This window comes from Nycticebus coucang, chromosome 4 (assembly GCF_027406575.1).
Source record: "Nycticebus coucang isolate mNycCou1 chromosome 4, mNycCou1.pri, whole genome shotgun sequence".
In the NCBI taxonomy this organism is placed as follows: domain Eukaryota; kingdom Metazoa; phylum Chordata; class Mammalia; order Primates; family Lorisidae; genus Nycticebus; species Nycticebus coucang.
This window is the reverse complement of record NC_069783.1, coordinates 2,889,481-2,906,651: the sequence shown is the minus strand read 5'-3', so window position 1 is coordinate 2,906,651 and position 17,171 is coordinate 2,889,481. Positions and strand designations below refer to the sequence as shown.

Below are 17,171 nucleotides of genomic sequence, written 5' to 3'. Positions count from 1 at the left end.
CTCACCTGATGGCAAAACAGGGTAACTGAGTAGAGGATTATTACTGTCTTTGGTTTAAATGATTTAATGTTGCTGTCATCCCATGAAAAATATAATCTGGCCACAGTAGCCTCCCATTGCCACAAGGAGACAAATGGCAGAGTAAAGATCCCACAGACACCTGAGCTGTGCACCTGCTCCTGATCCCAGAGACACCTGAGCTGTGCACCTACTCCTGGTCCCACAGACATCTGAGCTGTGCACCTGCTCCTGATCCCACAGACACCTGAGCTGTGCACCTGCTCCTGATCCCACAGACACCTGAGCTGTGCACCTGCTCCTGATCCCACAGACACCTGAGCTGTGCACCTGCTCCTGATCCCACAGACACCTGAGCTGTGTACCTGCTCCTGATCCCACAGACACCTGAGCTGTGCACCTGCTCCTGATCCCACAGACACCTGAGCTGTGCACCTGCTCCTGATCCCACAGGCACCTGAGCTGTGCACCTGCTCCTGATCCCACAGGCACCTGAGCTGTGCACCTGCTCCTGATCCCACAGGCACCTGAGCTGTGCACCTGCTCCTGATCCCACAGGCACCTGAGCTGTGCACCTGCTCCTGATCCCACAGGCACCTGAGCTGTGCACCTGAGCTGTGCACCTGCTCCTGATCCCTCAGGCACCTGAACTGTGCACCTGCTCCTGATCCCACAGACACCTGAGCTGTGCACCTGCTCCTGATCCCACAGACACCTGAGCTGTGCACCTGTTCCTGATCCCACAGACACCTGAGCTGTGCACCTGCTCCTGATCCCACAGGCACCTGAGCTGTGCACCTGCTCCTGATCCCACAGACACCTGAGCTGCGCACCTGTTCCTGTTCCCACAGACACCTGATGATCTCTTGTATCTCTGTGGGTTTAGTTCTTATTTCCCCTTTATCATTTCTGAGGTTACTAGAGATTTTACTTTTCTATTTCTCATTAGTCTGGCCAATGGTTTATCTATTTTATTTATTTTTTCAAAAAACCAACTCCTTGTTTCATTAATTATCTGAATGGTTCTTTTGTTTTCAATTTCATTGATCTCTGATTTGATTTTGGATATTTCTTTCTTCTACTGAGTTTAGGCTTCGATTGTTCTCCTTTTTCCAATTCCATAAGATGGCTTGCGAGATTGTTGATGTGCTCTCTTTCTGTTTTTCGAATGTAGGCATCTAAAGCGATGAATTTTCCTCTCAAAACTGCTTTTGCAGTATCCCACAGGTTTTGGTAGCTTGTGTCTTCATTGTTGTTATGCTCAAGGAAGTTAATGATTTCCTGTTTTATTTCTTCCTGCACCCATCTGTTATTCAACAGAAGATTGTTTAATTTCCATGCCTTTGGGTGGGGTCGAGCATTTTTGTTAGAGTTGAGTTCCACCTTTAGTGCCTTATGGTCTGAGAAGATACAAGGTAAAATTTCAATTCTTTTGATTCTGTTGATATTTGTTTTGTGTCCCAGGATATGATCAATTTTGGAGAATGTTCCATGGGGTGATGAGAAGAATGTATATTCTTTATCTTTGGGATGGAGCGTTCTATATGCATCTATCAAGCACAGTTGTTCTAGGGTCTCATTTAAATCTCTCATATCTTGGTTTAATTTCTGTTTAGAGGATCTGTCCAGCTCTGTAAGAGAAGTGTTAAAATCCCCTGTTATTATGGTATTATCAGATATCATATTGCTCAGACTGAGTAAGGTCTGCTTCAAGAATCTGGGAGCATTTAAATTGGGTGCATAAATATTTAGAATTGAAACATCTTCTTGTTGTATTTTTCCCTTGACCAATATTAAGTGACCATCTTCGTCTTTTTTGACTTTAGTTGTTTTAAATTCACACGAATCTGAAAATAAGATAGCAACTCCTCTTTTCTTCTGAATGCCATTTGCCTGAAAAACTGTCTTCCAACCCTTGACTCGGAGCTTTAATTTGTCTTTTGAAGCCAGGTGTGTTTCTTGCAGACAGCAAATGGATGGCTTGTGTTTTTTAATCCAGTCAGCCAATCTGTGTCTCTTCAGTGGGGAATTCAAGCCATTAACATTTATTGAGATAATTGATAAGTGTGGTAGTATTCTATTCATCTTATTTTGTGAGAGTCCATTGCTTAGTTTTATCTTTTGCATCAGTGTGGAGTTTAGGTTCTGTCCTTTAATTTCTGAGTTCTTACTTTGCTGCTGATCCATTGTGGTGGTCAGTGTGCAGAACAGGTTGAAGTATTTCCTGTAGAGCTGGTCTTGTTGTGGCGAATTTCCTCAATGTTTGTATATACGTAAATGATTTGATTTCTCCGTCAATTTTTAAGCTTAGCTTAGCAGGGTACAGAATTCTGGGCTGGAAATTGTTCTGTTTAAGTAGATTAAAGGTAGATGACCATTGTCTTCTTGCTTGGAAAGTTTCATTAGAGAAGTCTGCGGTCACTCTGATGGATTTGCCCCTATAGATCAACTGGCGCTTACTTCTGGCAGCTTGCAGAATCTTTTCTTTTGTCTTGACTTTGGACAGGTTCATCACAATGTGTCTTGGAGAAGCTCGGTTAGAGTTGAGGCGACCTGGGGTCCGATAGCCCTCTGAAAGCAGTGTGTCAGACTCTTTGGTGATGTTTGGGAAATTTTCTTTGATAATATTCTCTAGTAGGGCTTCCATTCCTCTGGGGCATTCTTCTTCCCCTTCTGGGATTTCTATAACTCGTATGTTGGAACGCTTCATAAAGTCCCATAATTCTGACAGTGAACGTTCTGCTTTCTCTCTCTTCTTTTCTGCCTCTTTTACTATCTGAGTTATCTCAAGAACTTTGTCTTCTTCTGCATGGTCTAACCTGTTGCTGATACTTTCCATTGCATCTTTAAGTTCCCTAATTGACTGTTTCAGTTCCTTCAGCTCTGCTATATCCTTTTTATATTCTTCATATCATTCATCTCTGATTTGATTCTGTTTTTGGATTTCCTTTTGGTTATTTTCCACTTTATTAGCAGTTTCCTTCATTGTTTCCATCATTTCTTTCATTGTTTTCAACATGTGTATTCTAAATTCCCTTTCTGTCATTCCTAACATTTCTGTATAGGTGGAATCATCTGCAGTAGCTACCTCATGGTCCCTTGGCGGGGTTGTTCTGGACTGGTTCTTCATGTTGCCTGGAGTTTTCTGCTGATTCTTCCTCATGAGTGATTTCTTTCATCTGTTTCCTTGCCCTAATTTTCCTTTCACTTCCTCTTGCTCTTTAAGTTCTCGTGCCTGTGGACTAAGGGTTACAGGACCAGAAGAGTGAGAAGGTTTAAGAGCAAAAAAGGGATGAAAGAAAGGAGGATCGAGTGATAAGGAAAAAAAAAGAAAAATAGACAAAGGAGAGGGGGTGGGTAAAAGTAATATTGACAAAAAGAAGAGAGGCACAGAAATAGGGAGACAGAGCAATACAGGTGTACAGTAGGGTACTTTGACACAACGTTAAAAAAACCCACCTTCTGGGGGTGCCCAGTTGGGTGGTTCCCTTGAGGTCAGCAGCTCTTTGCTAACCTGATCAGACACAGAACCCCACTACCACCAAGTAGAGAGGAAACACAAAAATGATATAAATCAAGCCAAAACAAGCAAATAGAAAACTTTGCGGGACAAAATTGGGTGAAAAACCAAATAACAGCGGTAGAAACAGTAGCAAAAATGAAGTTCTAGTTATTAAAAAAGGCTGCAATGGGAAATTATAATTAAACCAGAAAACTCCAGTGAGACTAGCCCATATCACAAAATCCCAAGACCAGAGATGTTGGCGCGGATGTGGAGAAAAGGGAACACTTTTGCACTGCTGGTGGGAATGCAAATTAATACATTCCTTTTGGAAAGAGATATGGAGAACACTTAGAGATCTAAAAATAGATCTGCCATTCAATCCCATAATCCCTCTACTGGGCATATACCCAGAAGACCAAAAATCACATCGTAACAAAGACATTTGTACCAGAATGTTTATTGCAGCCCTATTCATAATTGTTAAGTCATGGAAGGAGCCCAAGTGCCCATCGATCCACGAATGGATTAATAAATTGTGGTACATGTACACCATGGAATACTATGCAGCCTTAAAGAAAGATGGAGACTTTACCTCTTTTATGTTTACATGGATGGAGCTGGAACATATTCTTCTTAGTAAAGTATCTCAAGAATGGAAGAAAAAGTACCCAACGTATTCAGCCCTATTATGAAACTAATTTATGGTTTTCACATGAAAGCTATAACCCAGTTACAACCTAAGAATAGGGGGAAGGGGGAGAGGGAGGGGAGGGAGGAGGGAGGTGGGTAGAGGGAAGGGGATTGGTGGGATTACACCAGCGGTGCATCTTACAAGGGTATATGTGAAACTTGGTAAATGATCTGTGAAGCTAGTGAATGATGCCCCATGATCATATCAATGTACACAGCTATGATTTAATATTAAAAAAAAAAAAGTACAAAAGCTGCTGCCACCATGGCTGTGCCCCACCCCCAACTCCCGACAGGGACATCTCCTTACTTCCGAACGCCTCCTAGGGGAAAGACCTTTTCTCCAATCATGGCCAGCACGACATTCCAATCTGATAGACTGAATTTGGGTATAATAACTTTAACAGGTGGGATAAATAATCTTCCATTTGTAAAAACACTGTAAGAATAAAAAGAAAAGCATTCATTAATATCTTCAATCTGAAGGAAAAACATTGAAAATTCAAAGGAAAAGTATATGTGGTATATACTCATATAACTGTGAAAACAGCATGATGCACTGTGCAGACCCTGGGAACCCATCCCGTGCCCCGGAGAGGACTGCCCACAAGCTGCACAAACTGTCTTAGAGCCTGGTGACTGGTGACACAATAATATAAAAAATATATCTTTTTATAAAATCTAAAATGCCCTGACAAATAGGACAGAACTCTACTTTTCAAAACATGCCTCCAACTTCTATGATGGGTAAAATGGAAGAAAATGATATTCATTTGGAAAACAAGGGGGGGAATTTTTGCCTTCAAGAGTAAAGCTATTTTCCCTTCCTGTGGACAAGATTGTCTCCCCCCAACAAAAATATCATGCAATCCTTTGAAAAGATAATAGAAACAATTTATTTCATTCCTGCCATTTAAAGGCAGGTTCAGTGTGATCTGGAGGGGGGATTATTTTATTATTTCTCAATTTGGAGGGAGGATATGTTTAGTAGATTGTCAAAACCCAATACAAAGTCATTGCTTCTCCAGTGTTAATGAGACCGCCCCACAATCAAAGACACGTGGCAATAGTTTTAAACACTTGTAACTCATATTAAAGTAACGTAAAATACAGGGCTTATTTTCTAAGTCTAAAAGTAACGAATGATGTTATTGATATCCTTTAATAATAAATAAGCTCAACCTTACAATTGTGCTTTTTATGTTTTAACATTATCTATTGTTAGTGTAATTTTGTTGTCTTTTTCCCTCAATGTGAATAACTTACAATTTTAGACATACATCATTTTTTCAGAGTAATATAAAGTTTCATCTAATATATTTGTCACAATAAAGAGAATTCAAGCTCTTTTTTGCTAAGGTTGTGTGGCAAAAAATGCTTCCAATCAACTCCAGCGTCCAACTTCTTCCATGTTTAAGAAACTACCCAAATTATCTGCAAATTTTATCACAGTTCATCAGCGTGCTATTACAACTACAATAAAATCTGCTACAATTTTCAGTTACTGATATTCCCAATTGGTTTATAGCAAAAGTCTTTCTAAATATAGGCTATTAATAGTAATAAAAGAAATAAATGTTTAAATAAGGTCATATTTTATCATTGTCTAAAATTTTAAGAAATTCAGTTTATATTAAACATTGAGAAATAGGCACATTGACAGACTGTTGATATACTTAAAAATAATCATGATCTTCTGGAAGGGCACTTCCGCATTATGGATGAACAAGAAGTAAGGGATCAATAACCACTGTCCCAGTCATTCTACCCCATGAAATCCATCCCACACAAAAGTGCACAGAATTCTTTATAAAACAAAAAATATAAAATGTCTAAGTATGGACGGATGGTTCAATAAAGTATGACATAGTCATGCAATAAAAAATTATGCAGCCGTTAAAAATTATTCACGCAGAATTTGCATTTACAGGGAGGAAATGGTCAGATATAATGAATGTTCTAAATAAAAAACACAACAGCAGGCTTCAGAGACACCACAAGTAAATGTGCCACAAAGTTAACAGTGATCGTCTCCAAAGGATGGGATTGCTGGTAATTTGTACTTTATTCTTTTTGTTTTTCTAGATTTCCACATTTTTATAAGTATGTAAAAAGAATAGAAAACTACCTGTGCAGATTCAGTATTTTTTAAGATAAAGAGAAGAAACAAATGTAGTCTCCAATTTATACATGAGGAAATTTCAAGTTCAGAGGCGGAAAAGGACTCAACACATCTCCAAAGGTTTGCCGGAGCTGAAGAGTGAGCCTAGCCTCTGTCGCTGTGCCAGACTGGAGAACCGTCCTGTTCAGGGGTCTGATGCTCCACCTCCCAGGTAGCGAAATGAACAACCCCACCCCGAACACCCAAAGACAGTTTCCCTGGAAGCCTGGAATGGAGAGAAGATGGATGGGCACACATCAAATCCCATTCTGTTAAACAATCCCAGCCCGTGTGAACTCCGGCACACTATGTCGACATTTCAAAGCACATGTATCTATATATTCTGGGAAGGAATCACATGCAAGGCGAGTTGTGCAGTGAGAGGGGAAAGGAGCACAGGAGTGCGTGCGGTGGACGCACATGGCCAGCCCTGGACACTGCGCACCTGTGCCCACGGAGCCCCGCAGGACTGGGGGTGCAGAAGGCTGGCTCACTCTTGATGCCTCTGAAACTGCGTCCTTGCCACAGGCATCAGTTACACTGGCAATTTAAAAAGCAGTTAAATTTAAAAACTCTGAAGTAAGAGAAATTAAAAGCATAAAACTATTTTGCCAATGCACCTCCTAATATGCTAATTTTTTAAAGAAAATGGGAGAAAGGTAATATTATTTTAAATAGAAAATATGTTAGATTTTTAAAAATGGGAACTAGCTTCTGGGTTTAGGAATGGATTTTCACCAGGTGGGCTGATGACGACGGTGGCCATTCACTCGTACGGTCGTCTCGAATCTTCTCCACAAGTCAGTAAAGTGAGCACCACTACCCTACCACATGGAAGAAACTGAGGTTCAGAGAGGATAAGAGGCTTCCCAAGTCCCACAGGGCCACATGGAAGGCCAACCACCCAACGCAAGTCCACCTAACTCCTGCCTGTGCCCTTCCCACAGCATCATCCTCCCTCTCTCCTTTGTCTCTCCTCTGTTGAAAACCAGGTAGAAAATGTCAAAATGTGCTGTTTCTGTCTCAGAAACATGTTGAAGATGGGAAGCGATAGGAAAGCAGGATGGTTTTATTCCTCTCACCAGCACTATCCTCAGACAGTCGGGGTCCACCGCATCAGGTAACAGATGAGCCGTGGGCCTATCGTTGTATCTTTGGGGTGGCCACCTGCACCCCTCATGCTGAGGTGACACTCCCCTAACACTCGCTCCCAACAACCAGTTCAAGTTCCAAGTTGAACTGAACTAAAAAGCTCTCCACACGGGGAGTCAGAAGCCAAGGTCTCTAGAGCTGATTCTAGAGGGAAATATTAATAGCTCTGTGTCGGGACAACTTGTTCCCTCCCGGAACTTTGAGCTCTTTGAGGACATGCCCACAGCTGAATCTCACACCAATCTCTGACACCCGGGGGTGGGCAGTTTAGATGGAGCCACGAGAGACCAAGTGAACAGACCAGCAATTCTCAACCTGCGGGTCGTGACCCCTTCGTAACAATGAAAATACATCCTGCATATCAGATATTTACATTACAGTTCATAACAGTAGCAACGAAAATAACTTTATGGTTGGGGGTCACAACATGAGGAGCCGTATTAAAGGGTCACGGCATTAGAAAGGTTGAGAATAGATGCAACAGATGAAAAGCCTTCCCCTCTGCCGCCTGTCTCCCCATCTCCACAACTAGAATAGGAATACCCATCATCAATCAGCCATTTGTTAGACAGAATTCCTCCTCCTTCTTGGGCAAGAAACCCCACCAGCACATAGGGTGTAGAGTCCCCTAACAGACCATTCCGTGTCCCCACAGTGTCAAAGCCAGAGGCGTGCAAGGCTCTGCCTAGAAATCCAAGGCTGGTTAGACACAGTTTCTGATGCCCACTCCCAGCGCCTGCAGCACTCCTACTGCGGCTGCAGAGGAGAAGGGCAGCAGCTCACCCAGCCCTGAGCTCTACTGACAAAGCTGCCACACCTGGATTCCGCGCGGCCCCTAAGCCAGCTCTGGCGCCTTCCTCGGCACGAGGCCCACCTTTTCTAGTTCTCCCCTTCACAAGTCACCCCACGACTGTCTGTCCCCCTAGATTGCTGCACACACCTGAGGATTTGCAGAGGCCCCGCCCACTTCCCATGTGGCCTGAATGCAGATTTGAGTGACATAAAATTACCAGGAAATGCCACTTTAATCCAATCAGTGGACCCCTCAAGGCCCCTCAAGCCTGGGACCGCACTGTCACTCCTGAGCTTAAAGAGCAGAATGCTCCACTGGAGACCAGCCGGACACACACGTCCACTGTGGGACACACTATCCCCCCGTCCCTGTAGCACGATGCTCTCCATTTCCATGAAGCATGAATCTCTTATAAGGGGCCAACCCCCTCTAGGGACAGCACTGTCCCTCCACATCTCCATGATGTCACCATCAAGAGAAATCCTTCCATGCAAGATAAATATATCAAAGAAAAACAGACAAAGGAAACTGCTAGTTAAATGGGACTAAAATCCCTACTGATCAGAAGATAACGTTTACAGCCCTCCCACTGGGACCCACACCCAGTTACTCTCCCGCTTTTGTCACGCCCCATACAGGTGAGTACCCTCCCGGCTGCATGTGGGAGGGACGTGACCTTGAGTGCAGTCAGAAAGCACAGGGAGGCGAGCAGGGCCTATGAGACCAGCTCCTGTCGAGTGGCCTCTGCTGGTCCTCGAAGGACTATAAATGACAAATTGAAAAAAAAAAAAAAAATCAGAAACAGGAGCTCTGTCATGGCCTCTAGTCCTGAGACTCAAGAAGGAACCCTGGTTAGGTCAGAAGCAGCTATAAACGGCTGCCAACTCAGCCAGGGTCATAGTGTTCTGTGCCTCACGCTGCACCTCACCTGTGGTGGCCGGCGCACCCCAGGTTAAAGATGGTGCCAGGCCGCCTAGAACTGGAGGACAAGCTGGAGTGTCAGAACTTTGCAAAATGATGTCCACGGCAGACCAGCCTCAGACTTGCGGGGGAGGCGTCTGCCCACGTCTGCCCTCAGTGCTGCCTAACATCAAGGGCACTCAGAGCCAAGGCCCACACCCGAGGCAAAGCGGACATGGCTCCAGGAAGAAACCAGTCTGACTCTCCCTTCACATGGTCACCTCCCCTTCCCGGAGGAGACCCCACTTCCTTACAGCTCGCTGATGGTCCTGCTGCTCTCTCCCAGTGCATCACCACCTGTGGGAAGGCTGTGCCCCCTGGGCCGTCCCTCACTCCTCAGCACACAGCCCTTCTGGACTCCCTCTCATAACAAATGATGGCTGTTGTACAAGAAAGAGATTGGTCCTCTCTTCCTCTTGAACATACCCTCTTGAAGACAGGCTGAGGTTGCCAAAGCTCTCTGCTCTTAACTATTCTGTCCACACCCTGCACCCCACCTGAGACAGCATAAAGCCCTGTCCACAGATGATCCAGCACCACCCCATCAATGCCTGCCTGAGACAACTCAGCTCTGCAGGAAACCCCTCTCTTCTTTGCAGCACTTACAAATATGTCTCTGAGCACCAAGACCCCTCCCTGGGACTGTGGTGTCAGGAAGGACATGGTCTCGGATTCATGTCCGGGACAGAATCCCAACTTCCATGACTGACACTTGCAGACACACTGTTTGGGTCACACAAACTGACCACCTCCGTATGTCCCCACTCCTCATTCCACTGAGCACCCACAGCCCCCCCTCCTTCTCCCTCGAAAATGCCCAAATCTCTCTGCACACATCAGACTGGGCTCAGCTCCTTCCTGCTGCCAGCAGCTGCTGAGTAAATTCTGCATTCACCTCTGACACTGTGGACCGGCTGGGTTTGTCTCCAACCACATCCTCACAAGGAGGGGTTAGACCTGATGTCCCCAAGGCCACTCCTCCAGGTCCCAGAGGCCACATTCCACCTGCTATCAGCTAGGACAGGCCAGCGTAGGAGGCCAGATGGGGGTACGGAGTCCCCACGTAAAAACACTTCGAAGGCTTAGGCAACTGTGTCCAACTCACTTTTAAATTAACACACAACCCTTTAAACCAGTGGTTCTCAACCCTCCTAATGCCGCAACCCTTTAATACAGTTCCTGTGGGTCGTGACCCACAGGTTGAGAACCATTGCTTTAAACCCTCTTGTCCCAGGCCCATTCACTGAGACATTTTGTTTTCTATACCTTTCTAGATGGAATGAATGAGTGACCCCCTTGCAGCAGTGACAAGTGTCAGGGAGGGTAAAGTGGGTAGGTAACATGACCTCAGCTCACTTAGCTTAGTGACCCCCAGACAAGGACCCAAATCTGGTCTTCAGCCTGCAAACTGGACACTCAGACTGGGACTTTCACTACCAGCTGAGCCCAACGGTGGCCCCATCAGGGGAGCACCAGCTTCTCCCCCCACATCCAGCTGCTCCAAGGAAGGGTCAACTCCCCCTGGAATATCTCAGCATCCAAAGGCGCTCGGGACTGCTGCCGTATGTGGTGACGAGGACTGGAGGTTTTTTCTCAGAGGAAAGCCCCTGTGTTTAGATGGATATTTGGGTCCATCTAGTGGAAGTTCCAACACACCAGAACCAAGGGCCTGCACAGGCTGCCAGAGGATGAAGGCTCTGGCTGAGAATGCCTCTGCGAGAGGATGAGCTCAGCACAGCCTGACTCCGGCTGCAGGGTTCTGCTTCAGGAACAGGTGTCTTTGTCAGGAAGGTCCCACAAATCAGAGATGTCCCAAGAGGGCCACACCTTCTGCAGAAGGAGACATCAACAGAACTGACAATCACTGGGTCTGGTTATTTCGAAGCAGCACTCAGACTCACAGACTCACAGTGGCTTCCTCCCGGCCCATGGTGTGTTCAAAGAAACGACGGTTGGCGGTTGAGGAAAAGTAAAGGAGGCGAGTTCAGCTCATTAACGGTGAGGTTGCCTTTGTCTCTCTGCATCCCAGGCTGGGGTCTGCGGTGTCCGCCAGGGACTTTCCCAGGTCAGAAGCCTCCGTTCCAAGACCTTGATATCCGGACTGAGATGGGGCAGGCTCAGGTCTCCATCCCACAAAGGCTGGGACAAGACACCCATGCTGGTGTCCCAAGACACGAAGAGCCTGTGGGTTTCTGTGGAAACTCACAAAAATGCTCTCCATTTGGACCAGAGCAAAAGGAATGTGCTGTCTTGGACTCTACATTAAAATATTAAAACATCACAATGAAAGAAGGATTTGGGGGAAGAACTGCGTTTAGACAACTGCTGCCCTATGACTAGCATGGGCGGGGAAGGCTGGAACACTCCCTCACTGCCAAGTCAGTCCTCCCCCCAGCTCCAAAGGTCTGTTTTACACATGAGGACGCACACAGTGCAGGCTGAGGCCACCACAAGCTGGGGAGACGCAGAGCCAGGATGTGAACCCAGACTCGTTCTCCTTTCTGGGTTGAGAGCCCTAGCCTCACCTCTCACAGCAACCTCAGACTCTTGGGCTCAAGTGATCCTCCTTCCTCAGCCTCCTGAGTAGCTGGGACAGGCACCTGCTACTATGCCCAGCTAGTTTTTCTATTTTTAGTAGAGATAGGGTCTCGATCTTGCTTATGATGTTCTCAAACTCCTGAGCTCAAACAATCCTCTCATCTCGGACTCCCAGAGTGCTGGGATTAAAGGCAGGGGCCACCATGCCCAGCCAGAACCAGTGCTTTGAGTCGAGCGTGCACTCTTCCCACAGCCCCAGCATCATAATGCTGAGTGACCCCTGCGTGGTCTCAATTAACTGGAGCACAATCCCCCAAGCACCTCCATGCCCAGCACTGTGGATGGCACCCAGGGCTATAGTGCGTCTGGGCTCCGACACATTCTATCCCCAAGACAACATGCAGCCCGGATGTGTTCCGTGTATAACCTCAGTGGCCTTTTCGTAGTAAGAGCTCACAGTGAAAAAGCAACTTTTAAATTTCCTTTCAACATGCAACAGCTGCAACTGCTAGATTAAAAGAAAAAAAAACTCTCAAAACCTAAAACTAAACCAAGTGTGTGATGCTCCCGTGTTTCCACACCCAGGCAAGCTGCTCTGTGAATGACAGCACAGCCGCTGGATTGCTTTTCCAAATCAAGGTGCAAGAGAAGACTGCAGCCTTGGAAAGGCAGAGTCACCGAGGAGGAGAAAGCAGCCTCGGCGCTGGGGTAGGAGGAGGAAAGCAGCTGCCGAGCACCTGTCTGGTAGAAAGTTCGGTTTTCAGGAGCCGCTTTGAGTTGTCCACCCAGAACACAGCACTCACTTTATATGTCGGGACATACGAGGGCATGCTTGCCACCTGGAAGGCACATCTATATCACAATGTACCACCGGTTTGATCTGAAAAAAGAAGAAATAAGCCTCAGAATTGAGTTCAAATTAGCAAACACTTGTTAAATGCTGACTACATGCATGGCACCACCCCCAAAACACAAGGCACAGGGTGCCCTGTGGTCAGCAGAATGCCCAGGAAGACAGAGCACCTCTGGAGATACAGGGAAAGGTGGCTCGGCTGCTGGATCCCAGCAGGTGCAGGGCCACATGGCCCAGGGTGGAGGGCTCTGCAGCCTGCCAGGGGCCAGGGTGCAGGATAAGGAACCAGGAAGGCTGTGTATGGTGCCGGGGCCGCACCCAGGCCCGTCTCACAGACATAGGCTAACGGCCTCCTCCAGCCCAGGTGTCCATCAGCAAATATGGAGCCCAGGAATGATCGTGCAGCTCCTGATTTCAGACCAGGACATTGGAGCCAGGATGTCCTGGCCAGTAAGTGGGAGCCCCTCCCCCGTTTTCTGCCCTTCTCTGCCTTCTGCTGTGAGGTGAGAGCTGGAGCCAACTGCTGGACCCTGTCACAATGTCCCAGCCCCGGCCCACCGGGGACAAGACACCAAGTAGGAAAGGAGTTTCTTGGACCTGTCCCAGTGGAGCAAAGTCACTCACTCTCACATCCACTGTTCTGAGTGTGTGGGCTAGTGGAGGGACTGTTGCTGGGAGCTGGTGTCACCACCCACCTCCCCGGCGCTATAGTCCGGGCCCCACATGCCAGGCTACACTCACTAAGGACGTCCCCCAGCACGTCAGTCCCGACCTTCCCTGCAAAAGACACTCCCTTGTCTGTGTCCACTATGTCCCTGGCCCACCAGACTGAAAAGCGTGGGGTCCTCAAACCTCCAGGCCTGTCCCTCAATACCAGTACCTTGGGACCCTCTGCCCTGATTCAGCCTCCTCTGCCGTCTGTGCCTCGTCCTCTCCCCACCACAGGGAACCCCATGTTCTTTCAAGGGCTCCCCCCAAGGTCCCACTCCTCTGTCACCTTCCTGATGCCAACACCACTGGCTTCTCGGCAGCGACAGGCGTTCCCCATCCCTACAGAACCAAGTCCAGGCCATGCCAGCCCTAACCGCCCCTCAGTCCTGCCCATACCAGCTTAGAGGTGAGCTCGGCAGGGGCTCCTCATACCCATCCCCTCCCAATCCAGCCCCAGCTTGGAGCCCACCAGACAGTGCCCAGTTGCTGGTGTCCAGCAGCTGTTGGCCCTGGCCATAGGGTGCCAGGTGCCCCAGCACATGGGAGGGTCCTCCAGGCCCTGATCCTCGGTCTCCACCACTCCCGGACCCAGCCAGGCTTCCCAGCTAGTACACAGACCACAGACAGCCCCTTAGCCTGGTCCCATCAGAGGGCTTGACAGAATCACCCCAAGAGGAGTGAAGTCATTGACAGAGGGGCCTTCACGCACAGCGCCAGCCGTGTGTGCCAGGCCGTCAGAGGTGGAGTAGCAGGTGAGGAAGCACTGGCGTCGCACGGCTGCTGCGGCCTGGGCAGGGGTCCTGGGTCTCCTGAAGGGGCGTGTCTCACAGGGCTCGGAGGGTGGGGAGGAACGAGGTACAGCTGCGGCCAAGCCCACCTCCGTGCCCCTGTGACCTTCAAGGCCCTTCGTCAGAGGGAGAATGGCCCAGAGGTCTCAGGACAGCAGCAGATCTTGGAGGCAGCATGGCCGATGAAAAAACGTCAGGCTTCAGGTGGGACAACCTGGGTTCCAATTCCAGCTCTGCCTCTCCCTCCCTGTGAGCCTTTGGGGAATCCAAGGCACCTCACTGGGCAGCAACTTGTTCATTTGGAGGATGGAGATGACTTACACTTGCAGAATGTTTATGAGAAGTGAGATGGCATTTTATGAAAGGCACAATGCAATATCCATCACATAGTAATAAATATCCAGCACAAGAAACACAGGAGTGCCTTAACACACACACAGACAGAGAGAGAATCCAGTTGTGGCCCCACATAGAACTGTTCCTTTCACACAGTCAACTGACAGCCCCAGACCCTACCTCCAAAGTCAGCACCACCCCAGATCCATTTGTTAACTATGAAATCGGGGTGACATCCTCAAGTCTCCCCACCCTCATCCCCCACACCTACGGCTCTACCTCAAAGCCACACAGGGGCCATTCCATGCTCACAGCAGCCAAGCCTCCACCATCTCCCCCCAGTCCGTCCTCGCTACTCTTCCCTCACCCTGTGACAATCCTTGATTCACAGACAGCAGACTGGCCTTTGTAAGCAAAAATCAGATGCCCATCCTAACATGTGCCCTCACATGGACCCACAGGCCATGCCCTGGCTGCCGCTCTGCCCTTCTCCTCTGCACCTTCCTGGCCTCCCTGCACCCCACCTTGCATTCTTGAAGTTCTTTAAACACCAAGCTATTCCCACACAGGACTAGAATCTGGAGTATCCTCCCACCTCTCTGCCTGGCTCTCTCCCTCTGGCATTAAGTTGCTTAGATGTCAGCTGATTTTTTTTTCATTATAGCCTAATGCATTCTCGCAAATTTATTTTTTTGCATACTCTTTGTAGAACACAAGCCTCCTGAGAGCAGGGATCTTGGTTGTCATGTTCAACAAAGTATTCCCAGTGTCTGAATGAGGCGTGGCCCCTCATAGAGGTTCAGAAACTATATCATGGATTGTAATGCACAGCGATGGGTGAATGCTGCCATGCCAAGGCAAAAACAGTCCTGACACTCGGGAAAGAACTCCAGAAAGACAGAGGGGACTGTGAAGACTGTGGAAATAGGCTCCCATATCCACTTCTACCTGCTGTCGTGTACACATGTGTAAAATTACACACACCTGTGTACAGCCGGAGGACAATGCCAGTGCCACAAATATCAACAACTAGCACGAATTCGCAGACCTACTCTGAAAACAAAACAACAGAAATTACCTTCTGCAAAATTCTGTTAAAGTACAGCCACCTTAAGACACAGATTTCTGCTGATTACATGAAATGATGGAAACAATGAGCTAATTGCTCTTTTGATATGTTAACGATTCATTAACCCTGATATCACCTGCCTAATTAGATAACTCCAGCAATTACATACATGAGTCTGGATTATTTTTCTGTATTCCATATAGTTATGTCCTAAGCAGTGTCAAGCACACTGGTGTGGTGATGACAGCCTCATTCACACATGTCAGAGGCCAAGACTCACACAACTTATCTGTCCTCAGAGGCTGCAGGACTCGATGAGCTTTGAACCTCTCCAACCAAGTAATTAAATCGAACGTGCATCAGTGATGGGAAACACCCAAAACTGCCAGAAGGCCCAGCATGGTGACTCACACCTGTAATCCTGGCACTCTGGGAGCCCAAGGTGTGTGGATGGCTTGAGTTCGCAGGTTGGAGACCAGCCTGAGCAACAGCAAGACCCCCGTCTCTAAAAATAGCTGGGTGTTTATTGTGGTTGGCGCCTATAGTCCCAGCTACTTTGGAGGCTGAGGCAAGAGAAGTGCTTGGGCCCAGGAGTTGAAGTTGCTCTGAGCTATGATGTCACAGCACTCTACCAAGGGTGACAAGTGAGACTCTGTTTAAAAAAAAATAATAATGCCATAAGCGTGCCTCCCCTAGCAGCAGCCGCAGTTCACGGACTACCCCTCTCCATCAAGCATACGAGTAGACTTTCATGTGCATTCACGCCTGATCCTGGAAATGACATAGACTCAGAAAGGTTACATAACACACAGCTATTAAGTACCCAGGTCACGACGAGCTGTCAGAAAGGATTTCATTATACTTTGGAGCAAGGTGAGTACCGGGACCCACAGCAGTGCAGCACAGCCCCCAGGGGCCCGGGTTTGCAGCCATCTCCAACCCCAGCCCTGACTCTGCCACTTTCTGGCCGTGTAAAACCTTGATCAAGGGTTCTGACCTCCCATGGGTGCAACACCCTTAACAGCAGTACACACCCCATGAAGTTGTTGCCTCCCACACAAGTAACACAAACGCTTAGCAAACACCTGTGATGAGTTAAGAGCTCAGGTGATAATAGCCACTGTTGTGGTTTTGCTGTTATCTTGGACTCCAAAGTCCCTGCTCTCCCCACCTCTTTGTACAGCTTCCACTACCCTCTGTGGGTATCCCCATGGCCCTTTACATGAAAAATATCAAGTGAAAAGACTCCAGAGAATTTGCAGCCACAATAGAGTACCCCACAAAGCACTCGGAGAGGATCCCAAAATATGCAAAACAGCACCAGGCAGGGGGCTGAGACAGAAGGCTCTGCTGGAGGCTCAGCAGTTGGCACGCCACCAGGTGTGGAAGCAACAAGTGTCCAAGGAGGCACACCTCAGCCACAGGTCCTCAGCCACAGGTCCTGGAACCTTACGGAAGGTGCGGCGGTCTCTACGTCCCTTGTCTTGTTCATAAAGAAGAAAAGTTATAGTAGGTCACCCCAAAGTAACTTCAAATTCTCATGCTTTGATACTGTGAGTTAAGAAGAAGTCAGCAGAGATAGGGCCTGAGCCCTGAG

The 17,171-nt window shown here is 47.7% G+C and overlaps 1 protein-coding gene across 1 annotated transcript in view; it reads right to left on the bottom strand.

Annotated features, from left to right (window-relative positions):
• DCDC2C (doublecortin domain containing 2C) overlaps positions 1 to 17,171 on the bottom strand; it is a 73,937-nt gene that overhangs the window by 48,505 nt on the left and 8,261 nt on the right. The window contains exons 3-4 of the mRNA XM_053587800.1: positions 12,621 to 12,697; positions 4,524 to 4,652 (exon numbers count right to left, since the gene is read on the bottom strand). Of these exons, the coding sequence (XP_053443775.1) occupies positions 4,524 to 4,652; positions 12,621 to 12,697 (206 nt within the window). The remainder of the gene's footprint in view (positions 1 to 4,523; positions 4,653 to 12,620; positions 12,698 to 17,171) is intronic.